General features: G+C 44.6%; 3 protein-coding genes across 9 annotated transcripts in view; 2 read left to right on the top strand and 1 right to left on the bottom strand.

Moving 5' to 3' along the window:
- The window catches only part of xpo4 (exportin 4), a 43539-nt gene extending 36788 nt beyond the window's left edge, over positions 1 to 6751 (top strand). The window contains exons 14-22 of the mRNA XM_055878156.1: positions 43 to 202; positions 716 to 885; positions 1260 to 1434; positions 2071 to 2364; positions 2787 to 2967; positions 3084 to 3205; positions 3328 to 3576; positions 3689 to 3781; positions 3913 to 6751. Of these exons, the coding sequence (XP_055734131.1) occupies positions 43 to 202; positions 716 to 885; positions 1260 to 1434; positions 2071 to 2364; positions 2787 to 2967; positions 3084 to 3205; positions 3328 to 3576; positions 3689 to 3781; positions 3913 to 4110 (1642 nt within the window). The 3' untranslated portion in view covers positions 4111 to 6751. The remainder of the gene's footprint in view (positions 1 to 42; positions 203 to 715; positions 886 to 1259; positions 1435 to 2070; positions 2365 to 2786; positions 2968 to 3083; positions 3206 to 3327; positions 3577 to 3688; positions 3782 to 3912) is intronic.
- A 443-nt stretch (positions 6752 to 7194) lies between these two features.
- Positions 7195 to 9253, top strand: eef1akmt1 (EEF1A lysine methyltransferase 1). The gene is made up of 5 exons (XM_055878157.1): positions 7195 to 7666; positions 7847 to 8044; positions 8179 to 8261; positions 8367 to 8656; positions 8814 to 9253. The coding sequence occupies exons 2-5, from the start codon at positions 7898 to 7900 to the stop codon at positions 8942 to 8944; spliced, it is 651 nt and encodes a 216-aa protein (XP_055734132.1). The 5' UTR covers positions 7195 to 7666; positions 7847 to 7897; the 3' UTR covers positions 8945 to 9253.
- Positions 9254 to 11109: 1856 nt separating this feature from the next.
- Positions 11110 to 27890, bottom strand: part of ift88 (intraflagellar transport 88 homolog) — a 28948-nt gene continuing 12167 nt past the window's right edge. For 3 of the 7 annotated variants that reach the window (XM_055878148.1, XM_055878147.1, XM_055878149.1), the window contains exons 19-27: positions 25693 to 25808; positions 25455 to 25507; positions 23659 to 23724; positions 23432 to 23538; positions 18314 to 18377; positions 16674 to 16691; positions 16401 to 16448; positions 15176 to 15289; positions 11110 to 11689 (exon numbers count right to left, since the gene is read on the bottom strand). In XM_055878148.1, the coding sequence (XP_055734123.1) occupies positions 11568 to 11689; positions 15176 to 15289; positions 16401 to 16448; positions 16674 to 16691; positions 18314 to 18377; positions 23432 to 23538; positions 23659 to 23724; positions 25455 to 25507; positions 25693 to 25808 (708 nt within the window). In that variant the 3' untranslated portion in view covers positions 11110 to 11567. The remainder of the gene's footprint in view (positions 11690 to 15175; positions 15290 to 16400; positions 16449 to 16673; positions 16692 to 18313; positions 18378 to 23431; positions 23539 to 23658; positions 23725 to 25454; positions 25508 to 25692; positions 25809 to 27890) is intronic. The other 4 variants (XM_055878152.1, XM_055878153.1, XM_055878151.1 and 1 more) reach the window with 3 other exon arrangements.

The raw sequence follows: 27890 nt of genomic DNA, 5'->3' as shown, positions 1-27890 counted from the left end.
CCACCCTCTCTCCCTCCTTCCCTCCCACCCTGTCTCTGTCAGGTTGTTGTCAGCGGTGTTGAGGACATCAGAGGTGGAGTCCAGGGCTACGAGGGCCAGTCTGACAGAACTGCTCAGCCCTCAGATGGGGAAGGACATTGTGTGGTTCCTCAGACGCTGGGCCAAGACTTACCTACTGGTGGATGAGAAACTCTACGAACAGGTACAACTAACACCAGACACCACTGTCTGATTTGTCTTAAAATGGCATCCATAATACAATTCTTCTCACTACAACCCTCTCTAAGTGCCTAAGGCCCACAGAACACTGGCATGGTAATGTACCGTGCATGGATTTGATAGATGACTTCATAAATAGTCTTTGATAGTCACTGAACCCTAATGGACCATTGAGGTGATGAGGAGGTGGCTACTGGAAACTTGAGGTGGTGAAAATGCTAGGGATGGTCTTCCAACACTTTCATGTTTACACCACCAGTTCGATCACGTTTAAACCACCCGTGCTCTGTCACCTTGATACCAGTGTACTCTCTGGAAGTGTGTGTTGTAGAAGCTGGTTCCCTGTGGATCATGGCATTGTGAGGAGGAGTGCAGTATATCACTGGACTGGACAATGGCTATTTATGACATCTGATCTTTTAAAGTGTTGCAGGGATTTTCATCTATCCCTCCACCATTTCATACCACTTTTTCACTCTTTTCATCCCTCCTTTAGATCAGTATCCCCCTGAGTATGGCATTCGGGGCGGACACGGAGGGGGCCCAGTGGATTGTGGGATACCTGCTGGAGAAGGTGATCAACAACCTGTCTGTCTGGAGCTCTGAACCTGAACTGGCCAACGACACGGTGGAGCTACTGGTCTGTCTGGTGGAGAAGAGGGAGAGGTGAGACACTGGCTGACTGACTGACTGGCTGACTGACTGATCAGGTGGAGAAGAGGTGAGACACTGGCTGACTGACTGACTGGCTGACTGATCAGGTGGAGTAGAGGTGAGACACTGGCTGACTGACTGACTGGCTGACTGATCAGGTGGATCTACTGGTCTGTCTGGTGGAGAAGAGGGAGAGGTGAGACACTGACTCAATTCTGTATCCTGACTTGAAATATGCACACACATAAATCTAGATAGGATATGAGCCTAAGCTTTGGCGCTTGAAACAACGCCCCCTTGTGGTGGAATGATATTTTTTTAGTTTTTCATTATCTCGCCAATGATATCCAATGCCAATGAACCTTTCTCCATCCCTCCTTTCTCAGGGCCAACATTGTGGTACAGTGTGAGAACTGGTGGAACTTGGCAAAGCAGTTTGCCAGCCGCAGCCCCCCCCTGGACCTGCTGTCCAGCTCAGTACAGAGGTCCCTGATGAAGGCCCTGGTTCTAGGGGGCTTTGCACACATGGACTCAGACACCAAACAGCAGTACTGGACAGAGGTGGGGAACCCTATAGAAGCCAGAGACAACACACACACACGGAATCCCCCACTCTGAATGGCTGAATGGAACTAACTCACACACATCCCTCAAAGGACAATACCTGACAGCTCTCAAGTGTCATTTCCCTTCAGATTTCCTATATATAGTCTCTCTTTCCAAATGGACTTCAGCTGGTAGCACATTGTGAGATCTCAATGGTCTTTTCCCTGTATCACCCTACTGTGGCGATTCTGTTTAACCACTCTCCACATAGACTTCAGTAGTAACAAACGGTGAAGCCAAATTATTTAACCAAAACCATTAGATCTCCCTAGAGTCTATGGTGTGATAATGATCCTCATAATGATCTTGAAGGCCTTTGTATAGTAATGCAAGATGACTCCAAAGCCATTGGGAGAGATCTAAGAATGAGATGGCAGCTGTCTTGACTTCCAGCTGCTCTGACTGTAGAGTGTGTACAGTACAGTAGACCATTAGACAAGAGTTGGGAATGAAAATAGCCTGATCTTTCTCTCTTCATCCCCTCTCTCCTTTGGGGGTTGGAGCCATGTTACTGTAAAGCACTTTGTGACAAATGTTGTTGATTGATTGGATGTGATTTGATTGATCACCTCTCTGTTCCTCTCCCTCCAGGTGCTGCACCCCCTCCAGCAGCGCTTCCTCAACCTGATCAACCAGGAGAACTTTCCTCAGATCTGTCAGGAGGAGAGTGTGAAGCGGGAGATCGTTGCCACCCTGGAGGCGCTGTGTGGCATCGCCGAGGCAACGCAGATCGACAACGTGGCGTCTCTCTTCAGCTTCCTCATGGACTTCCTGTCCAGCTGCATCGGCCTGATGGAGGTGTACCGCAACACGCCCGAGACGGTCAACCTCATCATCGAGGTGTTCGTGGAGGTCGCCCACAAACAGATTTGCTACCTGGGAGAGGTGAGGATCACTTTAATAATTATCACACACTTTATTACAAATCCCTCTACTTGTATTCTGTGTAAAGCAATTTAATCGGATAGGTTTCAAGTTTTATTAGTCGTATGTACAGGATACACATGGTGTACTCTGTACATACTTACAGATTCCTTCTAGACAATAAGAAATGATAAAATATAAGAATATGAACAAAGTAAATAGCTCAGTAGAATAGAATAAACATTTTATCATAAGTATAATACAGGAAGACAGTTTATAGTCCAATATTTACACGTGAATAAGAGAAAGGGGGAATTGGGGGGCAAGTGTTTAAATTGTGCAGTATTAGCCATTGTAAATAAGAGTCTGGTAGCTGTGTGTGTGGGAGATTTCACTGGGAAGACGAGTCAACAGCTACCTCTTCTCCCTCTCTGCCTCCCCAGTCGAAGTCTATGAAGCTGTACGAGGCGTGCCTGACTCTGCTGCAGGTCTACTCTAAGAACAACCTGGGCAGGAAGAGGGCTGATGTGGCTGCTGAGGAGGACCAGTACCAGGACCTGCTGCTCATCATGGAGCTGCTCACCAACCTGCTCTCTAAGGAGTTCATTGACTTCTCAGACACAGGTGTGTGTCGTCTTCTCCAAAATCAGTCAATGTTTATGTATGATATTTTAGGTTCCTAGTTAATTGTCGATACTTACCAAGTCCTCTCTTGTGTTTGCGTGTTGATGTTGGAATAGATGAGGTGTTCCGGGGGCAGGAGCAGGGTTCGGGAGCGGCAGGTCGGTCGGTGTCGGCTGCAGACGTAGTTCTGTTTGGGGTCAACATCATTCTGCCTCTCATGTCTCAGGACCTGCTCAAGGTAAGACCCAGGGCCAATTCATGTACAATGCTGCCTTCCTTGAAGTAGTTTTGAAGTAGTGATCTACATAGTCACTGTACTACAAACGGTTGTTTAACTGGTTTGTCGCTGTGTGCTTCCAGTTCCCGTCTCTGTGTAACCAGTACTACAAGCTCATCACGTTCATCTGTGAGATTTTTCCTGAGAAGATCCCCCAGCTACCAGAGGAGCTGTTCAAGAGTCTCATGTACTCCCTAGAGCTGGGCATGACATCCATGAGTTCAGAGGTCAGCCAGCTGTGTCTGGAGGCTCTGTCCCCCCTGGCCGAGCAGTGTGCCAAGACCCAGGAGAAAGACACGCCCCTCTTCATCGCTACACGCCACTTCCTCAAGGTGAGGCACCCCCTCCTGGGATTTCCTCCTAACTACAGAGTCTGCCTCATTTAATTGTGCTCAAAAAGAGGAAATGTTTTGTAATGGAAAATCTTTCTCTCTCCCTTCCTAGTTGGTGTTTGACATGCTGGTACTGCAAAAACACAACACAGAGATCACAGTGGCAGCGGGAGAAGCTCTCTATACACTAGTGTGCCTGCATCAAGTGAGTATCCTTTGTTTTTATACTTCCCACGCATATGTATCTTAGATCACCATAGCCAATCAAAAGACTATGTGGACGTTGTACCTCCTGTCGGCCTCATATGATGACGTAATTCCCTATCCTCTCTCCAGGCGGAGTACAAGGAGCTGGTGGAGTCTCTGCTCGCCACCCAGCGAGACGCCGTCATCTACCAGCGACTGGCCGACGCCTTTAACAAGCTGACAGCCAGCAGCACGCCCCCGAGCATGGACCGCAAGCAGAAGGTGGACTTCCTCAAGAGCCTAGAGGAGTTTGTGTCCAACGTAGGTGGGCTGCTCTGTGTCAAATAACCACTAGCCCCCAAACACTCCTCCTCCCTAGCACCTATTTCTATGTCCAACCCGCTCACAGACGATCTACCTATCTACCTTGACCACGCCAAACCATGAAACAGAGACTGACAGAGCTGAGGAGCTGCACTGTTAGACTGTGACATAAAGGGGAAAGGTTGAGACACTGAAGGGAGCAGGGGTGTGGACTGGACTATGGTGTCGTTTGGGCAGGTTTCCACGCCTGCTCCTCCCCCGTCCTCTCCTTTTTCATCAGAGGCCCCCAGCGCACATATACAGTGGGGGAGGGGGGATCAGAGAGGGATGGACTCATCCCCTCATCCAATCATTTTTTGAGTTTGCCAGTGGGAGGGTTGGGATGAACACAACAGGAGTAGGTGCCAATCTGTTCTGAGAACGCTATTCTTCTCCCTCTCTCCCTGCCTCTACACCCTCGCCCCCCCCTCCCAGAGTGCCTTTGTTTTCTTGTTTGTGTCGTGTGTCGACTCCTGTGTGGCCAAGCTGAGACGTGTCTTACATACAGCAACGACTGTGCCTGTCACATACCAAGAACACGGTGGAAGCACACACACACAGATCTCCATGACAATGAGAGTCTCGATCCCGCCACCTTCGGGCTGCTGAATCTTTTAAATGGGAGGGCCGATGACAAAAAAAACAAATCACTTCATGTTCATCAAGGGTGTATATATGTTTTCAAAAAAAGTGGAAAAAATATATGTTTAAAACAATGACTGAGAAGTTTTATAAGATAGATGGCAGAGAAGCTGCATTTTTATGGTTATGATGAGTTCACTTTAAGAAAGAGGGCGAAATTGAAAACGTTTTATTAGATTTCTTTATCATTCTGGATTGTAGTTCTATTCTCTGCCACCCTCTGTCTCCCTAGAACCATTTCAGTCCTGACTGCCAAGACACAGACAATTATTGGAGGCCTTAGGCCCTTAGAAAGGTTGGGCCCCTGAAGTTTAGCATACTCTCTCTAGTTGTATTTTTCTATGTCACAGCCACTCTTTCCACTTCAAAACACACTGGATGGAAGTTCAAGTCCCTATAACTGAAGCAATAATGAACCAAAAAAGGAACATAGAGCCTTCAGAACGTTCAGACCCCTTGACTTTTTCCACATTTTGTTATGTTACAGCCTTATTCTAAAATGGATCAAATAAAACAATTTCCTCAGCAATCAACACACAATACCTCATAATGACAAAGCGAAAACAGTTTTTTTGAAATGTTTGCTAATTTATTAAAAACGAAACAAATACCTTATTTACATAGGTATTCTGACCCTTTGCTATGAGACTCGAAATGGAGCTCAGGTGCGTCCTGTTTCCATTGATCATCCCTGATGTTTCTACAACTTGATTGGAGTCCACCTGTGGTAAATTCAATTGATTGGACATGATTTGGAAAGGCACACACCTGTCTATAAGGTCCCACAGTTGACAGTGCATGTCAGAGCTGACCGCCCGGCCAAACTGAGCAATCGGGGGTGAAGGGCATTGGTCTGGGAGGTGAACAAGAACCCAATGGTCACTGACAGAGCTCCTCTGTGGAGATGGGAGAACCTTCCACTCGGGGTTTGCCTAAAGGCACCTAAAGACTCTGACCATGAGAAACCAGATTCTCTGGTCTGATGAAACCAAGATTGAACTATTTGTCCTGAATGCCAAGCGTACGTCTGGCGGAAACCTGGCACCATCCCTACGGTGAAGCATAGGGGTGGCAGCCTCATGCTGTGGGGATGTTTTTCAGCGACGGAGACTGGTCATGATCGAGGCAAAGGTGAACGGAAAAAAATATTGAGGGATCCTTGATGAAAACCTCCAGAGTGCTCAGGACCTCAGACTGGGGTGAAGGTCGACCCTAAGCACACAGCCAAGACAACGCAGGAGTGGCTTCGGGACAAGTCTCTGCATGTCATTGAGTGGCCCAGCCAGAGCCTGGACTTGAACCCGATCAAACATCTCTTGAGAAGCCTGAAAATAGTTATGTAGCAATGCTCCCCATCCAACCTGACAGAGCTTGAGAAGATCTGCAGAGAAGAATGGGAGATACTCCCCAAATGCAGGTGTGCCAAGCTTGTAGCGTCATACCCAAGAAGACTTGAAGCTGTAATCGCTGCCAAAGGTGCTTCAACAAAGTACTTTATTAAAGGGTTTGAAAAATAAAGTAAATGTGACATTACATTTTTTTTTTGTAAATTTGAAAAAAATTCTATAAACCAGTTTTTGCTTTGTCGTTATGGGGTATTGTGTGTCAATTTATGGGGGGGGATGACAATTTAATCAATTTTAGAATAAGGCTGTAATTTAACAATGTGGAAAAAGTCAAGGGGTCTGAATACTTTCTGAAGGCACTGTAAACACTTGTTTTAACAATGCATTTGAGACTGACTCACTGCCCTTCCTCTGTTTAGAGCACAACCCTGGTTATCTTGGAATGCCTGAATGAATTGTATTGAAATGTAAAAGTGTACATAAACGTATTATGTAAAATACTTAGTTTTTCCTTTTCTTTTTACATTGTTTTCATTTTTGTCCATCTCAATTTCCTGTTATACAGAATATGGAAAAAGTTCAATTTTGATCGTGTTTGTTGAAAACATAAAATCCCAAATAAAAATGATTGAAATTAATGTAGAAATTATTTTAATGTATTTAATTATACAAATCATTTTGGCTGTCATTCATGCACAGTAGTGATGGGAAGTGAGGCTTTTTTTTTTATGAATCTTTCATTTCGTTAATCGGCGAACGATGAACTGAACTCGAAAGAGCCATGATTCTATGGGTTTATGGGAGCTTTCAATTTTTTACAGACGTGTAAACGTGTGCGTTAAACTATGTATTGTTACATTTGTTGATTGCTAGGCATACAAATATTATTTGATACATTTCAAACGAGGCCTAGTGGCCGCAACCAGACGAGATTGTGAACGACTTGACGGAATACATTGCTTGACTCCCATGAGGGTGATGAGCAGTCGTTCGTGAACTACAGCCCACCAAACGATTCGTTTTAGGGGTGGAGTTTGTTGAGCTGTGTCCATCTCATAACATTCAATAATCAATTAATTGCAGTCATTCTTGTAGCATGCGATCAATTATCAGTTCTAAACATGTATTTTTATTCTCTATGCTCATTATCTATTTTTCTATGAGCATAGTCGGAGCACGTCTCTGGAGCAGCTGATCCGGAGGAACGTGTATTAATACTACCGTAGGATTATATTATACCTCGGTGTGTATGACACATTGCAGCTAGCACTACTAGCATGTAAAACGAACGATTACAATGAACGAGTCACTCAGAAAATTGAATCACGAATCTAGAGTCGGTAAAAAGAGTTGTTCAAAAATAACGAATCGTTCGCTAACAGCATATCACTAGTGCGCAGCCTGACAAAATCGCTCATGTAGAATACCATATGTCCTTCCTCGGACACCGTAACTGTAGTGTATGTTATTATTTCTTGACACGTGTTGTAAGCGATTAATCAGTAGCGACAGTTAATATTTATTTTCAGAAACCAGCAACACACCGCGCAACGGTATTATACTATTTTACAGTAGGCAAATATGTCGGTCTTGCACGTTCTGGCTAACTAGCTAGCATTGCTGTTTTCAGTAATGCTAGCGCGTTTCAGTAACCGTTAGCGCGTTTAGATCGCAACACACTGACGCTAACTAGCCACAGTATTTAAGTTACAGCTCACTAGCTAGCTTTCCAGTTTGTGTTACGTGTAGGTGGTTGTCATCGACCTTCCAGCAAGTTTGAAGCCATGAGTGACAGCGACGACGATATCCCCCAGCTGTCCGCGGCCACCCTTGCTGCCCTGCAGGAGTTTTACAGAGAGGAGAGAGACGGGCTTGTGCAGAGCACAGCACTGGTGGACAAGTACTCGGTGGGGGCGGTGGAAGAGGACTGGGTATGTTGACCGTGATGCTATATAATGCTGCTAAACTTATCAGCTGGTCTACTGGCTATTCTCCATCCACTTCCCTCTATTGCTACATTATGGCTGTATTTACATTGCTTGATATAACGTTATCTGTCCACCAGCGTATGAGCCAATTCTGGTACAGCGATGAGACAGCAACACGGCTAGTTGAAGAGGTTATTCAGGAAGCTGGGAAAGGTGGCAGGTGAGAGGGATATGTACTATGCATCTACACAGTCAGGTGTCTGCCATGGCTGGGGTGTAATTCACTACAGACTGCCCTTCTAAAGCTTGTGATGTTACGTTCCAGGATAGCCTGTCTGAGCGCACCCAGCGTGTACCAGAAGCTGAAGCAGGGAGTGGTGGAGGGCTCTGACGGTGTGTCAGCTGTGGTTCTAGAGTACGACCGCCGTTTCGCCACCTACGGCCAAGAGTTCATCTTCTATGACTACAACGAGCCCCTTGCTCTCCCAGAGGATGTGGCCCCACAGAGTTTCGACATTGTCCTAGCTGACCCCCCCTACTTGTCTGAGGAGTGCCTCAATAAGGTCGCCCAGACTGTGAAGTACCTGGCCAAGGGCAAGGTGCTGCTCTGCACAGGTGAGCCTCACATTGCTGTGTCTGTCCTCAGGCTTGTGCCCTTCTCCATACCGCACACAACACTGAATACGGGCATTTTTACACATACCAGAATGACATGCCGCTCTCTAGCTTTTTTAAATCTAATATCCTTTGTTTTATCTACCACTCTTATCAGGAGCCATCATGGAGGAGCATGCAGAGAAGTTGATGGGTCTGAAGATATGCAGCTTCCTCCCCAAACACAACAAAAACCTGGCCAATGAGTTCCGCTGTTTCACTAACTACCCCTCAAACCTCATGTCCTGAGGCTCTACAACCCTTCATGTATGGCCTTGTTGACTTATGATGTCTGACGTCCATCAATGCCTCAGTTCTGACTTGACCGATGTCTGTGATAGTCGCAAGGAAGGCCCATCTTGTTGGGCAATTTCCATTGCCTGTCAGATAAGGTTTCATTTTGGGGACCAATGGTATCGGACTCTGTAGGTTGTTTTTAAAATGATTTCTTATCCCATAACATAATTATGAAGTGAATAATGGTATTAATATTTGACTTCCGTGTAAATAATATTTCATATACACAGCAAATAAATATGTCTAAACTGTTGTAAAAAATCTGTCAGATTTCATTTGCACGGCCTGGGAACATGCTTAGAGTATCATGTAATACCAGCAGTGTCAATTTGTATATTACTGTGTTGAAATCCTCCTGGGTTCAAAACTACTGCTGCTTACACAGCCAACCATGCATTTTCATACATATTACACAGCCCTTTTCTATTGCCTTGCTGCCCGTGGATAGTTTGTTCTTGTCATTGGAGCAGAGACTGCTCTCTTCAAACTTGGGGATGCTCAGAGCAGCAACCAGTCTTTCTCCAGCAGTGGAACATGGGTGGACCCCATGGCCACAGATACATAGCTCTATGCATGAGTAGTAGGTTTATGACAAGAATACATCCACCTGTGCTCAGGCAAACCCCTCTTCTCTTTCAAGTAAAGATCAAATCCTTTCGAGATGGATTTGTGTGTTATAATGAATCTGTAAAGGAAGTCACAGTGCTTGCTTAGCAAGCACCACTTCTTGATTTGAACCATATCTGGCACAAACTAGGGACCTCTGCCTTGCTAGCACACCTGACCACCCTCCTGAAGCAGCTTACCTGTTGGCGCCACACGAAAAGCTAGCTATTTGCTGGCGCAAGTGGGGACAATTCAGGCTGAGAAGTAAGTTTCACATCCCCACCCCTCAAATTCACTCAACAGCAACCCCAGCGTGAGCTGAGTGCAACTGTAGATCCGAGACACAACACCACTGTAAAGGACCTCAAGCTGCTTTGTTGAGGACAGGGTGTCCCACTGACAGGCAGGTGAGATTCTGCCACTCCTAGGGTGCAAGTTGCAGAGTGATGCTTACTAAGCAGTACCACTTCCCATAGCCGCGGGAAGTAGGTTGGGGGTGCTGCGATTCTTTTTTGTTGTTGCCCAATTTGTTTTCTTAATGGTGCTGAAGACAATGTACACTGAACAAAAATATAAATGCAACATGTAAAGTGTTGGTCCCATGTTTCATGAGCTGAAATAAAAGATCCCAGACAATTTCCATATGCACGAAAAGCTTACTTCAAATGTTGTGCACTAATTTGTTTACATGTCTGTTAGTGAGTATTTCTCCTTTGCCAAGATAATCCATCCACCTGACAGGTTTGGCATATCAAGAAGCTGATTAAAGAGCATGATCATTACACACGTGCACCTTGTGCTGGGGACAAAATCCCACTAAAATGTGGTTGTCACAATGCCACGGATGTCTCAAGTTGAGGGAGTGTGCAATTGGCATGCTGACAGCAGGAATGTCCACCATAGCTGTTGCCAGTTAATTGGATGTTAATTTCTCTACCATAAGCCTCCGACCTCAACCAAATTGAGATGGTTTGGGATAAGTCGGACCGCAGAGTGAAGGAAAAGCCACCAACAAGTGCTCATATGTGGGGACTCTTAAGACTGTTGGAAAAGCATTCCAGGTAAAGCTGGTTGAGAGAATGCCAAGTGTGCAAAGCCGTCATCAAGGCAAAAGCTGGCTATTTGAAGAATCAAAAATATATTTTGATTTGTTTAACACTTTTTTTGGTTAGTACATGATTCCATGTGTTATTTCATAGTTGATTTATTCACTATTATTCTACAATGTAGAAAATAGTACAAATAAAGAAAAACCCTTGAAAGAGTAAATTCTCAAACCTTTGACCGGTAGTGTAGAATTCTCTCATAAAATTTTTTCAGGGGGTGTTGAAGCAACCTTACTATGCCACTTCCTCATTATTGGGCCCATACCTGGTGCAAACTTGGGACCTCTGCCTTGCTAGCACGTGACCATACTCCTGAAGCGTCTTACCAAGTGGGGACACCAGGCTGAGGAGTAAGTTTCACACATCCCCATGTGCTACACAGCCACAATTAACAAGGGCAAAATGTATGGTGAAAAAACATTTAATAATTTTCAAGTCATTTGAAAATAGTTCACAAGACAAAGAGAGATACATGTGCTTCTTTACCTCAATCAGAACACAGAATCTGCCTGTAGCAAATTACAATAAATATTATGTTGCAAAAAATGTAAACATCTGTAGCCTATAAAGTATTAATTTAAATGAAGAGCCTCTAAATTCTGTTAACTTTATTACTATCCTGAAGGTAGCATAGAGTTAATGACAATGGAATTTCCACAAAGTTTCCAGTTGATAAACGCATCGACACGCATATGGGAAAATAATCATCTCAGTTTACGCCATAGGTTTGTCTGAATGTATAAGGGAGGCTCGAGTCACACACATAGTTTCCATTTGTAAATATATATATTTTTTTTAAGAATACCCAACTCATTTAATCTTCAAGGAAGAGGGGAGGAGAAAAGCAGGGGAACTGCAGCTGGCTACTCCGGTAGTAGGTCATCTCCCAGCTCTTCATCAGCAAAGTCGTCATCTTCATTGCGCTTCTTAGCTGCAGTCTTTGGTCTCTCCATCGGAGCCCCCAGTGGATCCACGTAGGAGGCATCTACACACAGGGACATATGGTTATTATTCATTATTATATTGCACACATGGGACAAAGGTGTACTACACTCCCTGCAGATACTGTGTTCCACATTGACACCCACACTAGAACACCACTGTAAGTGAAAAGTACAAACTGTCGTAGCAGCACACTCAAAATATTGTAAGGGGAACAACACCAATCCCCTGAAGAGTAATGTTAGGAAAGAGAGGGAGGGTGAGTGACTTCATGATGCTACCAGAGTGCCAAGTCTAGGTCCAAAAGGCTCCAGCTTCTACCCCCAAGCCATAAGACAGCTGAACAGTTAATCAAATGGCTACCCGGACTATGCATTAACAATGCTGCCACTCGCTGTTTATTATCTATGCAGTCACTTTACTCTTACCTACATGTACAAATTACATCAACTAACCTGTACTCCCGCACATTGACTCGGTACCGGTACCCCCAGTATATAACCTCGTTATTGTTACTTTTTTGACTTTAGTTTATTTAGTAAATAATTGATTAACTCTTATTTTCGTAAAACTGAATTGTTGGTTAAGGGCATGTAAGTAAGCAGTTCACGCTAAGGTCTACACCTATTTTAATCGGCGCATGTGACAAGTAACATTTGATTTGAGCTGTGTTAGTGCTGATGAAGAGGTAGAGAGGGTGGTCTATGGTCCACTGCCTATAGACAGTGGATGGTATACTGCTTTTCTCTATTAGGTCTGTTTAGTCCGGGCCTTTGTCATGCATCATTCCACTAGAGGGAGTCCTTTAGACACCTCGTAACAGATTGGAGAGAATGATACACTGACTGAATCACATACTTAATTTTCATTTCAACCACTTGATTTACTAAGTGCTTCGCTAAAGATGGATTTTGTTTTTAACATCAATAGGTGCTGATTCACTTGATCCCTTTTTACTGCAGCTCTCTGCCCCACTTATTGCAGAACCCTTGACCTACATTTATTTTTACTTTACAATTGTTTCTGCTGTTATCCCTAAGATCTTGAAAGGAGGAGATCTTTCCGACTTAGATATTTACCATCCAATTTCCAAATGATTTTGCCTTTCCAAAGTTTTAGAATCCCTGGCCAACTCTCAGCTTTTAAAAACTTTTCACTCTATTCTTAATTGCTATAGTAAAGCCCCACCTTATCTCAGCTCACTGGTCACCATAGCAGCACCCACCCTTAACACGGGCTCCAGCAGGTATATGTCACTGGTCACCCCCAAAGCTACCTTTCCTTCCAGTTCTCTGCTGCCAATGACTGGAACGAATTGCAAAAAAAAAAAAAAAAAATCACTGAAGCTGGAGACTCATATCTCCCTCACTAACTTTAAGCACCAGCTGTCAGAGCAGCTCACAGATCACTGCACATAGCCAATCTGTAAATAGCCCATCCAACTACCTCATTCCCATACTGTTATTTTTTGCTCCTTTGCACCCCAGTATCTCTACTTGCACATTCATCTTCCGCACATCTATCACTCCAGTGTTTGATTGCTAAATTGTAATTATTTCGCCACTATGGCCTATTTATTGCCTTACCTCCCTTATCTTACCTCATTTGCACACACTGTATATAGACTTTTTCCATTGTGTTATTGACTGTATGTTTGTTTATTCCATGTGTAACTGTGTTGTTGTTTGTGTCACACTGCTATGCTTTATCTTGGCCAGGTCGCAGTTGTAAATTAGAACTTGTTCTCAACTAGCCTACCTGGTTAAATAAAGGTGAAAAAAAAATGTTAAAAATAAAACAGTCTGGTTTTAGACCTGGAAACAGCACAGTTTTAGATGTGTTAAAATTGCTTAGATCATAAAAATGATATTTGTTAAAACGTGTAATATTCATCTGTATGCAGACGATACTGTTATGTATGCCAGGCGTTGTTAGAGATGCAATCTGACTTTGCTGCCTTACAGAAAGCCCCGATGGTTTAAAACTTGTACTTAATGTGGGCAAGACTAAATATATGTTGTTCTCTCATACTCGCAAAACATTTTCAGATGGACTACATATATATTAGTTGAATGGTTATCCCATCGATCGGGTTCCCGCCTACAAATATCTAGGCATTTGGATTGACAAGGATTTAACATTTAAAAAGCATACTGATGAGCTAGTTAAAAAGCAAAGGCTTTAAAAAAAATAAAAAATAATCTTGCCTCTCCCTAAACAGCAAGAAGCAGATTGTACAGTCAACTTTCCCATCAGTTCTTGACTATGGTGACACCATTTACCAGATTGCAGCAGCAACTACTCTTAAAGAACGACGGAATACACCGATTGTCACGTGTTTTTCTGTTGCTCATTAGAAAAACGAGATTTCAGTCTTGGAGGTGTTTCCTGGCCGATTCCGCGTTTGGTTAATGATGTTTGCCCCCAATGAGACACTGTAGACACGGAAGCCGATTTCACTTCTTCAAAATAGCCAGAATGAATCTTAGAACTCAAGAAATCTGTAATTTTTATGTTTTTGCCAAGGATGTTTTAGTTGCGCAATTTTACATCTAACTAAAAGGTGTTTGGTGCAGTATTTCTTAAGTAAAAAACATGTGCAACGTGCTGTCTTATGTAAACAAAGTCGGAGCTGCTGGGCCGGTCTGTCTCATTTTCTATACTATTGGATAGAGCACAATCACCGCAGCTGTTCACCCCATGTTAGTGGGTAAATGGACATCGTCAAATCAAAACTCAACCTTCATTTAACCATTGTGATGCACGGATGTTCCAAACTCCGTTTTAGACGAGACTGACTTCATGACCAAATTGATCCTATTCAACCTTATAGTACATTTTGACACTACAATAACTGTTTGACTCCTATCGATGCCACATAGGTCATTTTCAAAGGGATTAATTGCCTTTTAAAAGTCAGTTGCTCTTTAAACCTTTGTATGCCATCTACCATCGTGCTATATCACAGTTGACAGTTTTAATACGCTTCACTGCATCCTGTATCAAAAGGTTGGCTGGTCCTCATAAAAGTCCCGTAGATCACTTCACTATTCCCGTTTTGTTTACAAAGCTCAACAACTCAAGCTTCCGATTTACCTAAGTATGAAAACATGAGTTACTAAACTCGTTCACAGGGTTGGTTAACTCGAGGTTCCTCGGGTCTCCACGGAATTAGGTAAATCTGCCTTCGGTTTTAATGTCCCTCGTTTTTTGAATAACCTGCAGAACTCCCTGCGTCTTGATTCCCTGGTGTTGCTATGGTAATTTAGGAGTCCAATGTTGAATGTTACAATTTTTTTATTGGATGTTCGTGTAGATTTTTTCTTCCTAAGGGCACCATTGAAAATGAGACCCTGGTGTCAATGGGCTCCCCTGATGAAATACAAGTGTAATAAAACATGATTTTGTCCACAACGTGTTAAGATGGATCAGGGGCCTGAGATAGAGTTGTACAATTGAAGACAAAAAACCTACACTGCAAGTCTAAACTGTTGAAAGTGGAGGGAGGGAGTGTGTGTGTGTGTCTCACCAATGTCTCGCTGGCTGCTGGCCTCGTAGGGTTCGTTGGAGCCAGGCAGTGCCCTCATCTTGGCGCTCAGCCTCTCCCCCTTGGCGCTGGTGCCATGGCTGCTGTGTCCACTGTCTGAGAACCGACACAGGATTAACCTGCTTGCTTACTGTTGGGACCGGCCCATTCATTACCCTGTATCTGCATGGTTCACATTTAGCAGTGATTGTTTATCCCTCTCTAACAGAGGGTAACAATGAGAGGCTGGTTAATACCAAACACACTCCTCTGTGTGTGTTTGAGAGAAAGAAGGAGAGAGAAGGAAAGAGATAGGCAGAATGTGTGTGTGACAGCTCTAGGCTCAGATGTCAGGTCCGCATGGCAGTCCAGAAAGGTGGGGAACAGGCAAGAGACAACCACACTCCACATCTGGCAACTATGTAGTTATGGGAAAAAAAATCCAACCATGAAAACAGGAAGAGGCCCAATTCTGTTGTACCTTATAATCCTCAAATCCCAGCCTTCCCCAGGGCCAACTCCCTCAAAAATGCAGTGAGATTTCCAGTGGAAAAGCAATCCCTTTTTTTGCCTCAAAACCGAAGAAAAAAATGTATTGCACATACCATGAGTGTCTAGCTATACGTTTCCCTGTCCGAGAGTCAGCTCTCGCCTTTTGGGCCAATCTGACCTCCCTGCACAAGAAGAGGGCAGCTTACACTCTAGATCAAAGAGTGTCAGCATGGATTTGGAAGTATCTGTGAAATGCTTTTCAACCATACTGGATCCTCAGTGAGAGTAGTCATAAGTAGATGATGTCTTTGCTGAAGTAACATAACAGTAACAACAACTCCAGTTTTTAAATAACCACTATGTATAATTTTTTTGTAGTCAACAGGGTCAACAGAGTGACAACTCTTAGATGTGTATTGAAGAAGGGAGGTTTTCACTCTTTGCAATGTGTTCAGTGCAACCATTCTCTGGAGGGGGTGAGTTGCAGGAAGGAGTCAATCCTGGCATACAGTGCTAACAGAAGATTTCTGGGACACAGTGAATTGTAAAGCTAGACTGTAGAGAGTTTAGTCATTTGACAATAGTATATTGAAATGGTGGCGTTTCTTTTTACTAACAATGTAAAACCTTTTTTCTCTCACTTAAATAAACGTAATGTCACCCTTTTCTTCATTGACAAATTACTGTGACAAATATGATTGATAGATAGCTTTCCATTCTGTAGTACAGTACATACCTCTCCCCTGGTCCAGCAGAGGACTGTGTTTAGGCTCAGGGTGAGAGACTGAACAGATCCAGAAGAAAGACATGTGGAAAGAGAAGAAGGAAAGTATGCAATAAAAGAGAGTGACCAGAGAGGACAGGGATAGTTGAGGATCAAGTTAGAACAGCATAGTTAAAGAAAAAAGGACATGTAAAATGGCAAGAGGAGAGTAAAGAGTTGTCTGTGTTAAAAGCACACGTTTGTGTGATCTGCCACAAACACATAATATAACACTGTCCTGCTCACCTGCTTTGATATCCACCTCTGAAGTGCCATAAGAGAATAAAGAGTAAATTAATTGTAAGACGAAGTGTGTGCAGACATTTGTACAGTAAATCAGTGGTTCCCAGGAACTCTCAGGAGTGTCGTGAAACGTTTCCTAATCTTCATTATTTTCAGAACACTCGCTTATAAACGTGATCGGAGGAATGTTGTTACATTTGTATAATTTGAGGGGCCACATCACTGGATGCTGTTAAAGGGCTACATACAAATGAACCACCATGAGTAAGGATCTATGAAAAGTACGGAAATATTTCAAAGAAACCCTATTTAAATCTATAAAAAAACATTTGTCACCGAAAATAGATGATTTACAGTTGTGTCAAGTTGGCTGGATGTCATTTGGGTGGTGGACCATTCTTGATACATACGGGAAACTGGTGAGGTTGAAAACCCAGCAGCGTTGCAGTTCTTTACACAAACTGGTGCGCCTGACACCTACTACCATAACCCATTCAAAGGCACTTCAATCTTTTGTCTTACCCATTCACCCATCTGAATGGCACACAAACAAACACAATCCATGTCTCAATTGTCTCGAGGCATAAAAATCCTTCTTTAACCTGTCTCCTCCTCCCCTTCATCTACATTGATTGAAGTGGATTTAACAAGTGACATCAATAAAGGATCATAGCTTTCACCTGGATTCACCTGGTTAGTCTATGTCATGGAAAGAGCAGGTGTTCATAATGTTTTGTACACTCCGTGTATGGGTTCATCAGAATTGTATAACCCATCAAGGTATGCCACGGTTCAAAAAAGGTTGGGAAACACTACACTACCGAATGATCATTGTTGTGGCTATAAGGGGAGTTGTTTGAAGCAACTGTACTATGGTACACAATTACTTCAACGAAAACATCAGCATGTATACTGGTCTGGATACTGTATAACTAAGCCATTACTGTTATAACATTAGCTGACAGAGCATATCAAGTCTAAGAAACTACATAATAGCCTGGGCATGGACACAGACTTCAGATATTCTTTGGGAGGAATAGTTTGCAGTCTTCTCTTACCACATAATCCAAATAATTGTCCTTGAAGGCAAACACCTGACTCTTAATGTGCTGATGACTACAACGGATACGATGTAATAATAGTTTTCCAATGGCCAAGGCAGAATCCTGTAGCAATGGAACAACTACTGGAATAAAAGTATTGGAACGGGACCCAGCTCTATTCTACAGAGGAGGCTCGTACCGCTGTCCTTCTTTGGCAGGTGGCGAATAGGGTCTGTAGTGCCGACTGTCGAGACACACATATTAACAGCAGGGGAGGACAGAGAGATTATATAGGTTAACTGAATTTCTAAAGTTAGAAAGGGTTAGTATGAGAATAAAGGAACTCGGGGTCAGAGATCTAATGGTGATGTACAGAGGTAGGAGGTTGCTATCAAGCTTCTACAGGCTCGTACCGATGGCCTTAGGCGGGGTACGGACAAGGTTTGGGGTGCCCACTGTTGAGACACACCCATGGACAGCAGTTAGGAGTAAAGATATGATAATGGTGAACTTAATTTCGCAAGGGATTACCATCTAAATAGAAGAAGTCAGAGACAGAGTGTGTTTAGGTGTATAGAGGTGTTCAGGGTCATCACTCACCACTGCTGGCGCTGCCCTCTCTCCGGGTGCCTCTAGTGCTGCCCTCCCTCGCCGACTTCACCCGCTAGAGAGGAGAGAGAAATGATGTCTCTGTTAAAATCCAATATCCACAAAAACAATAATACAGAGTACCGCACAGACACACTGATTTATCTAACTCGGGTTGGTTTCTATGGTGAAAACAAAAGACACTTGCAGGGAGCAAAACCAGCCAGAGACACTGGAGTTGATCTGTGACGATGATGTCAGCAAAGCCTGGGCCAGTTAACAACAGAGTAGGAATTAGAGTCACTCCTTAGGAAGACGGTTCTGATCCAAGAACATCTCAGCACTGATTTAGGAGCAGATGGTTCTGATTCATTGAGAAGTCTGTATTCTGTCTGTTTTCCATAGGAAAAACACAATGAAGCCAACGCCTCCAGTGGCCTCAGATGGTGCTGTTGTCACTATCAGTAGCCTTAAACAAGAGTGTAGTTTTTTATTTTTTTATTTCACCTTTATTTAACCAGGTAGGCTAGTTGAGAACAAGTTCTCATTTGCAACTGCGACCTGGCCAAGATAAAGCATAGCAGTGTGAACAGACAACAACACAGAGTTACACATGGAGTAAACAATAAACAAGTCAATAACATGGTAGAAAAAAGGAGAATCTATATACAATGTGTGCAAAAGGCATGAGGTAGGCAATAAATCGAATAATTACAATTTAGCAGATTAACACTGGAGTGATAAATCATCAGATGATCATGTGCAAGAAGAGATACTGGTGTGCAAAAGAGCAGAAAAGTAAATAAATAAAAGCAGTATGGGGGTGAGGTAGGTAAATTGGGTGGGTAGTTTACAGATGGACTATGTACAGCTGCAGCGATCGGTTAGCTGCTCGGATAGCAGATTTTTAAAGTTGTTGAGGGAGATAAAAGTCTCCAACTTCAGAGATTTTTGCAATTCGTTCCAGTCGCAGGCAGCAGAGAACTGGAAGGAAAGGCGTCCAAATTAGGTTTTGGCTTTAGGGATGATCAGTGAGATACACCTGCTGGAGCGCGTGCTACGGGTGGGTGTAGCCATCGTGACCAGTGAACTGAGATAAGGCGGCACTTTCCCTAGCATAGCCTTGTAGATGACCTGGAGCCAGTGGGTCTGACGACGAACATGTAGCGAGGGCCAGCCGACTAGAGCATACAGGTCGCAGTGGTGGGTCGTATAAGGTGCTTTAGTAACAAAACGGATGGCACTGTGATAAACTGCATCCAGTTTGCTGAGTAGAGTATTGGAAGCTATTTTGTAGATGACATCGCCGAAGTCGAGGATCGGTAGGATAGTCAGTTTTACTAGGGTAAGTTTGGCGGCGTGAGTGAAGGAGGCTTTGTTCCGGAATAGAAAGCCGACTCTAGATTTGATTTTGGATTGGAGATGTTTGATATGAGTCTGGAAGGAGAGTTTGCAGTCTAGCCAGACACCTAGGTACTTATAGATGTCCACATATTCTAGGTCGGAACCGTCCAGGGTGGTATGGCTAGTCGGGCGTGCGGGTGCAGGCAGCGAACGGTTGAAAAGCATGCATTTGGTTTTACTAGCGTTTAAGAGCAGTTGGAGGCCACGGAAGGAGTGTTGTATGGCATTGAAGCTCGTTTGGAGGTTAGATAGCACAGTGTCCAGGGAAGGGCCGGAAGTATACAGAATGGTGTCGTCTGCGTAGAGGTGGATCAGGGAATCGCCCGCAGCAAGAGCAACATCATTGATGTATACAGAGAAAAGAGTCGGCCCGAGAATTGAACCCTGTGGTACCCCCATAGAGACTGCCAGAGGACCGGACAACATGCCCTCCGATTTGACACACTGAACTCTGTCTGCAAAGTAGTTGGTGAACCAGGCAAGGCAGTCATTAGAAAAACCGAGGCTATTGAGTCTGCCGATAAGAATATGGTGATTGACAGAGTCGAAAGCCTTGGCCAGGTCGATGAAGACGGCTGCACAGTAATGTCTTTTATCGATGGCGGTTATGATATCGTTTAGTACCTTGAGCGTGGCTGAGGTGCACCCGTGACCGGCTCGGAAACCGGATTGCACAGCGGAGAAGGTACGGTGGGATTCGAGATGGTCAGTGATCTGTTTGTTGACTTGGCTTTCGAAGACCTTAGATAGGCAGGGCAAGGTGGATATAGGTATGTAACAGTTTGGGTCCAGGGTGTCTCCCCCTTTGAAGAGGGGGATGACAGCGGCAGCTTTCCAATCCTTGGGGATCTCAGATGATACGAAGGAGAGGTTGAACAGGCTGGTAATAGGGGGTGCGACAATGGCGGCGGACAGTTTCAGAAATAGGGGGTCCAGATTGTCAAGCCCAGCTGATTTGTATGGGTCCAGGTTTTCCAGCTCTTTCAGAACATCTGCTATCTGGATATGGGTAAAGGAGAAGCCGGGGAGGCTTGGGCGAGTAGCAGCGGGGGGGGGGGGGGGGGGGGGGGGGGGCGGGGCTGTTGGCCAAGGTTGGAGTCGCCAGGTGGAAGGCATGGCCAGCCATTGAGAAATGTTTGTTGAAGTTTTCGATTATCACAGACTTATCAGTGGTGACCGTGTTATCTAGCCTCAGTGCAGTGGGCAGCTGGGAGGAGGTGCTCTTGTTTTCCATGGACTTTACAGTATCCCAGAACTTTTTGGAGTTAGAGCTACAGGATGCAAATTTCTGCTTGAAAAAGCTGGCCTTTGCTTTCCTGACTGACTGCGTGTATTGGTTCCTGACTTCCCTGAACAGTTGCATATCGCGGGGGCTCTTCGATGCTATTGCAGTTCGCCACAGGATGTTTTTGTGCTGGTCGAGGGCAGTCAGGTCTGGAGTGAACCAAGGGCTATATCTGTTCTTGGTTCTGCATTTTTTGAACGGAGCATGCTTGTCTAATATGGTGAGGAAGTAACTTTTAAAGAATGACCAGGCATCCTCAACTGACGGGATGAGGTCAATATCCTTCCAGGGTACCCGGGCTAGGTCGATTAGAAAGGCCTGCTCGCAGAAGTGTTTTAGGGAGCGTTTGACAGTGATGAGGGGTGGTCGTTTGACCGTGGACCCGTGGCGGATACAGGCAATGAGGCAGTGATCGCTGAGATCTTGATTGAAGACAGCAGAGGTGTATTTGGAGGGCAAGTTGGTCAGGATAATGTCTATTAGGGTGCCCATGTTTACGGATTTAGGGTTGTACCTGGTGGGTTCCTTGATGATTTGTGTGAGATTGAGGGCATCAAGCTTAGATTGTAGGACTGCCGGGGTGTTAAGCATATCCCAGTTTAGGTCACCTAACAGAACAAACTCTGAAGCTAGATTGGGAGCGATCAATTCACAGATGGTGTCCAGGGCACAGCTGGGAGCTGAGGGGAGTCGGTAGCAGGCGGCAACAGTGAGAGACTTATTTCTGGAGAGATTAATTTTTTGAATTAGAAGTTCGAACTGTTTGGGCATAGACCTGGAAAGTATGACAGAACTTTGCAGGCTATCTCTGCAGTAGATTGCAACTCCTCCCCCTTTGGCAGTTCTATCTCGATGGAAAGTGTTATAGTTGGGTATGGAAATCTCCGAATTTTTGGTGGCCTTCCTAAGCCAGGATTCAGACACGGCAAGGACATCAGGGTTGGCAGAGTGTGCTAAAGCGGTGAGTAATCCAAACTTAGGGAGGAGGCTTCTGATGTTGACATGCATGAGGCCAAGGCTTTTTCGATCACAGAAGTCAACAAATGAGGGTGCCTGGGGACATGCAGGGCCTGGGTTTACCTCCACATCACCCGAGGAACAGAGGAGTAGTAGGATGAGGGTGCGGCTAAAGGCTATCAAAACTGGTTGCCTAGAGCGTTGGGGACAAGGAATAAAAGGAGCAGATTTATGGGCGTGGTAGAATAGATTCTGGGCATAATGTGCAGACAGGGGTATGGTGGGGCACGGGTACAGCGGAGGCAAGCCCAGGCACTGGGTGATGATAAGAGAGGTTGTATCTCTGGACATGCTGGTCTCAATGGGTGAGGTCACCGCATGTGTGGGAGGTGGGACAAAGGAGGTATCAGAGGTACGGAGAGTGGAACTACGGGGTCCATTGCAAACCAAAACAATGATAACTAGCCTGAACAAGAGTATACAAGGCATATTGATATTTGAGAGAGACATACAGTAAGGCATAAAGTGATTGCAGGTCTTGATTGGGAGAGCTAGCTAAAACAACAGGTGAGATAACAGCAGCTAGTCAGCTAACACAGCAACAGCAGGTAAAAATGGCGACGACTAGGCAGAGAGGGTCGGATTAACTACACACAGATCCTGAGTTAAAACACAGAGCCGACAGATAAAACACAAATAAACAGAATGGAGTACCGTGAATTAATGGACAGTCCGGCAGGCATCAGCTATGTAGCCAAGTGATCATAGTGTCCAGGGGGCAGCTGTAGATGGAGCAGGGAAGCCACCACTAAGCTAGCACGCGGCGTTTAAAGTTAGTAGCCCGGGGGGTGGTCTGTTCAGACTGAGGGGGTCTGCTCAGACGGAGGCCGGTTGAGGGCACAGCGGATGGGGTATTCGTCTGCAGACCAGACGTGGTCGTGTCGACAGAGAATCCAAGCCGGATGGCGATGGCGAAAGAGAGGTTGCGATTGTAGAATTGTGTTTGCTAACTGGTGCTAGCTTCGTGGCAGTGGCGCTAGCTGCAAGCTAGCTGTGAGGATCAGAAGTAGTGGCTCAGGGATTACGGCAGGAATCCGGCGTTGTTGTCGAGAGACAGTCCGATGCTGGTAAATTGGTGAGTAATATCCAGGCTAATAACAGGGCTGGTGTCTGTGCAGAAGGTAAAAGCTGCTAGCAGCGGCTAAAAATGGCTAAATTAGCTTGTAGCTGATTAGCTGGTTAGCTACTGGGGGTTCTTGAATGTGTTCCAAAGTTAAAAAATAATAGCGATTCCGTATCACATTGGGTGAGGTAGGTTACCGGAAGGTATAATCAAATTAAAAATCTTTTTTTTAATTTTTTTAATTTTAAATATATACAAGAAATACGAAAAATACAAACGTACACGAGAGGACTAAACAAACACGTCTACACTGCTACGCCATCTTGGAAGTGAGTGAGTAAGTAGTGAGTAAGTAGAGTACCTGTTCTCTGATCTCTTTCATCTTCTCCACCTTCTTCAGTTTGGTGGCGTAGTCCTGGACCTCTTTCATCCCCATGTCTGTGCACAGCCTCACCAGGAAACGCAGGCCTGGAGGGGGACAGGGGGGGGAAACACACCTATAGAGTCAGTATCAGTATATATATTTTTAATAAACCATTACATTAGAGCAGTAATGCTGAGAGGACAAGAAGGGATCGGGTGGATTACATTCAACGTTTTCCGGGAATTTCCGATGGATGTCTTTGTAAGTCTCCAGAGCTTTCTGGTAGTTTCCTGAGGATGAAGGAACAAAGAGCAGCAGTGTTCAGGTCATTGCACATGGAATAATTCACATCTCTTGTCATGACTCTCCTGTGAGGATCCAAAGAGCAGGTTTACAATGGATCTGCCTTCCACCAGACCGCTCTCACCCACAGAGGGAAGGAGGGATTGGTGTGGGGGTTTGATGACACCTCACGCCAATAGTAAATTGTATACAGCAGACAACTCTTTTTGGTCTTCAGTAGTGGTGATTGGAATCGGTCTTTGTTCCAGAGACATTTTGCCGCCCAAAAACTCTAACGTCCAAAAGTGAACACGGACAATATTTCTAACATTCAGATGTGGGGAAGGATGAGAGATGGAGTATGGGACATTAATGTCTATTTTGTGATGTCATGATGAAAATATTGTAACTTGAAGAGCTTTCACACTGTGTATGTCAGGTTTACATCCTTGACATTGTGTAGGAAATATCAAGGATGAAGAGAAAATATTTGGTAAGATAGGAATGTGATTTTAGTTTTCTAACGAGATCATAGTTTTGATAATACTTTGCCCAGTAAGTAGCCACGCTCGAGGGAGCTGAGAGAGCGTGTCCCTTTGTGCGAGAGTGTAAAGGATGAGTTGAGAATTAACATACCAGACCAGAAGGACTCAAGCTGCAGCTTAGGTCTCCATTGGTTACGACCCTGAAAATCAACACGTGGTGAAGACGACAAAGTAGCCTCTCTCACAATCCATGTTACGGCTGAGTAGCTATTCTAAGTACTGTATCTAAGAAAGTTAATTTAAGTAGAACCATCCTGTTACTCTCTTCAAAACATCGTCGAGTACACTGCTCTTATCACCCCACTGGGATCATTGACACGGCAGATTAGCGGTCTTAAGAGGACCACTCTTCTAGGACGGGAGAAGGATCCTGTTAGTCCTGCCTAAGACTACAGGACAAGGCATTGAAGCCACGGACAACTAAGAAGAAGGACCACTTGTGGACAATCAGAGCCTTACACTTGAGCTCGGGAGAAGGCCCAATGGAACCCTTTTCATGAAGGCCTGGGTCCAACAGAGATACACAATGAAGGAAGACATTCAACACGTAAATACATTCATTATTGCTTACCCAAATGGGCGGTGGTTCGGGGCAAAGTATTAGGATTACTATGAGCATAGTTACAAGTGTATAAGTGTTGTCTCCCTTTCTTCTCTTTCCTCTTTTGATAAACAAGCAGTCATGTTGTCGTTAGTCCACTAGGGACCTGTTTTCATCACATTAAGTTTCTAATCAATAACCTATACCGAGTGTGTGTGTGTCCTGTGTTATCATTTAGTTAGTTAGTAAATAAAAAAATGTATCAATTTGTGTGGTATGGAATGATCAGTAAAGCTGAGGTTTGTGCAGATGCAAGGAGTTTGCGACGGAAGAATTATGAGACTGATATGAGGTAATGATTAATAAATGACTGTTATCGATAGATATCTTATATATCATCTAGAGTTTAATTCAGGAGATGGTAATTCATTAAACAACTTCTTCCGTGGTGCCCCAAAATCCTAATGAGTAAATTGTTACATGATTAATTGAATCGAGTAACAATTAAACATAGTTAGTTGAATCGATGCCTAACAGTCATTAGATTAATATAAGTCATGTCACGACACTATAAAAGGCCAGGACCAAATCATTTGGACAATAAAATCAATCAGTCATCATTAGCCATAATTGAGGTGGATGATAAACTCACCACTTCTTCTGTAGCAGCTGGCCACCATAAGCTGCCATTTCACCTGAGTTGGCCTGAAACCACATGACAAGTTATCAATACTGTAGGGGCATGATACAATATAACCGTGTCCCTAGGCTATTGGGTGGAAGTGGCGGAATAGAGGCTCAATGAACAAAGGATATTACTTGTTACACACATTATGATGTACAAACTCATACATATTGATATTATTGTGAGATGAGGACTAGAGACTTACTGGATTAGTGTGGCTCTCTCAAAGTATTGGATGGCCTTCTCACAGAACTGAGTGTCAATGTAGTAGGCCCCCAGCCACTCAATAACGTCAATGTTGGAGGGGAAATATCTGAAGGACTGAACAAGGGACCACATTGAGAATGTTCAGATTTAGCACAAAGTCAACTTCTTTTTGGGACACAATGGCGCTGGCATGTAAAGCGTCCATTTTACAAGCTCCTGCCCAATTATGCTACTTCAAATGTTATTGCGCTGATAACTTTTTTGGTACATAATGATTCAGCCATTGTTTCCAATGACCAAAAAAAGCTTCTGGACATCAGAACAGCGATCACTAACCTCGACTTGGATTAAGTGTTTTACTTCAATGACTCGACCGCACAGGACATACTACTCACCCGGCACCAGGCCCTAATCCCGACCCTCGGAAGAGGAAAAGACTACGATATAGAGTTACGTCGGGGCACTATGATGAAACTATGGTGGCGAGTGAATAAACCGCCTCTTCTCTCTGTTCTATTGGCGAATGTACAACCACTGGAGAATAAACTAGACAAGCTCCATTCGAGACTATCCTATCAACGGGACCTGAAGAACTGTAATATCCTGTTTCACTGAGTCGTGGCTTAACGAGGACATGGTTAATATAAATCTAGCTGTTTTTTCTATGAATCGGCAGGACAGAACCGCAGTGTCTCGTGAAATCAGGGGCAGGGGTGTGTGTCTCTTTGTTAACAACATGCAGTGCCGGTCTCTAATGTTAATGTTCTCGCTATACACCAAGTCACTTGGCTCTGTCATAACCTCACATGGTCTCTCCTATCATTGCTATGCAGACGACACACAATTAATCTTCTCCTTTCCCCCTTCTGATGACCAGGTGGCGAATCGCATCTCTGCATGTCTGGCAGACATATCAGTGTGGATGACGGATCACCACCTCAAGCTGAACCTCGGCAAGACGGAGCTGCTCTTCCTCCCGGGGAAGGACTGCCCGTTCCATGATCTCGCCATCACGGTTGACAACTCCATTGTGTCCTCCTCCCAGAGCGCTAAGAACCTTGGCGTGATCCTGGACAACACCCTGTCGTTCTCAACTAACATCAAGGCGGTGGCCCGTTCCTGTAGGTTCATGCTCTACAACATCCGCAGAGTACGACCCTGCCTCACACAGGAAGCGGCGCAGGTCCTAATCCAGGCACTTGTCATCTCCCGTCTGGATTACTGCAACTCGCTGTTGGCTGGGCTCCCTGCCTGTGCCATCAAACCCCTACAACTCATCCAGAACGCCGCAGCCCGTCTGGTGTTCAACCTTCCCAAGTTCTCTCACGTCACCCCGCTCCTCCGCTCTCTCCACTGGCTTCCAGTTGAAGCTCGCATCCGCTACAAGACCATGGTGCTTGCCTACGGAGCTGTGAGGGGAACGGCACCTCAGTACCTTCAGGCTCTGATCAGGCCCTACACCCAAACAAGGGCACTGCGTTCATCCACCTCTGGCCTGCTCGCCTCCCTACCACTGAGGAAGTACAGTTCCCGCTCAGCCCAGTCAAAACTGTTCGCTGCTCTGGCACCCCAATGGTGGAACAAACTCCCTCCCCCAGGACAGCGGAGTCAATCACCACCTTCCGGAGACACCTGAAACCCCACCTCTTCAAGGAATACCTAGGATAAAGCAATCCTTCTGCCCCCCCCCCCCCTTAAAAGATTTAGATGCACTATTGTAAAGTGGCTGTTCCACTGAAAGCCATAAGGTGAATGCACCAATTTGTAAGTCGCTCTGGATAAGAGCGTCTGCTAAATGACTTAAATGTAATGTAAATGTTAAGGAAGTCTCGAGGTTCTGCTCGCCTGAGTTAGAATACCTCATAATAAACTGTAGACCATACTCTGTAACAAAATAGTTTATCTAGATTTTTCACAGCTGTCTACTTACCACAACAAACCGACGCTGGCACTAAGACTGCATGCAACGAGCTATATAGGGCAATAAGCCAACAAGAAAATGCTAATCCGGAGGCAGTGCTCCTAGCGGCCTGTGATTTTCACGCAGGTAAAAGTGAAACCCGTTTTGCCTAATTTCTACCAGCATGTCCCCTGTGCAACTAGAGGACGGAGACGGACGGACGGGATAAATAATAATAAATACTCTAGATCACTTTTATTCCACACACAGAGATGTGTACAAAGCTCTCCCTCACC

The sequence above is a fragment of the Salvelinus fontinalis genome, chromosome 23 (assembly GCF_029448725.1).
Source record: "Salvelinus fontinalis isolate EN_2023a chromosome 23, ASM2944872v1, whole genome shotgun sequence".
NCBI classification, from domain to species: Eukaryota; Metazoa; Chordata; class Actinopteri; order Salmoniformes; family Salmonidae; genus Salvelinus; species Salvelinus fontinalis.
This window is presented reverse-complemented; position numbering and strand designations above follow the sequence as displayed.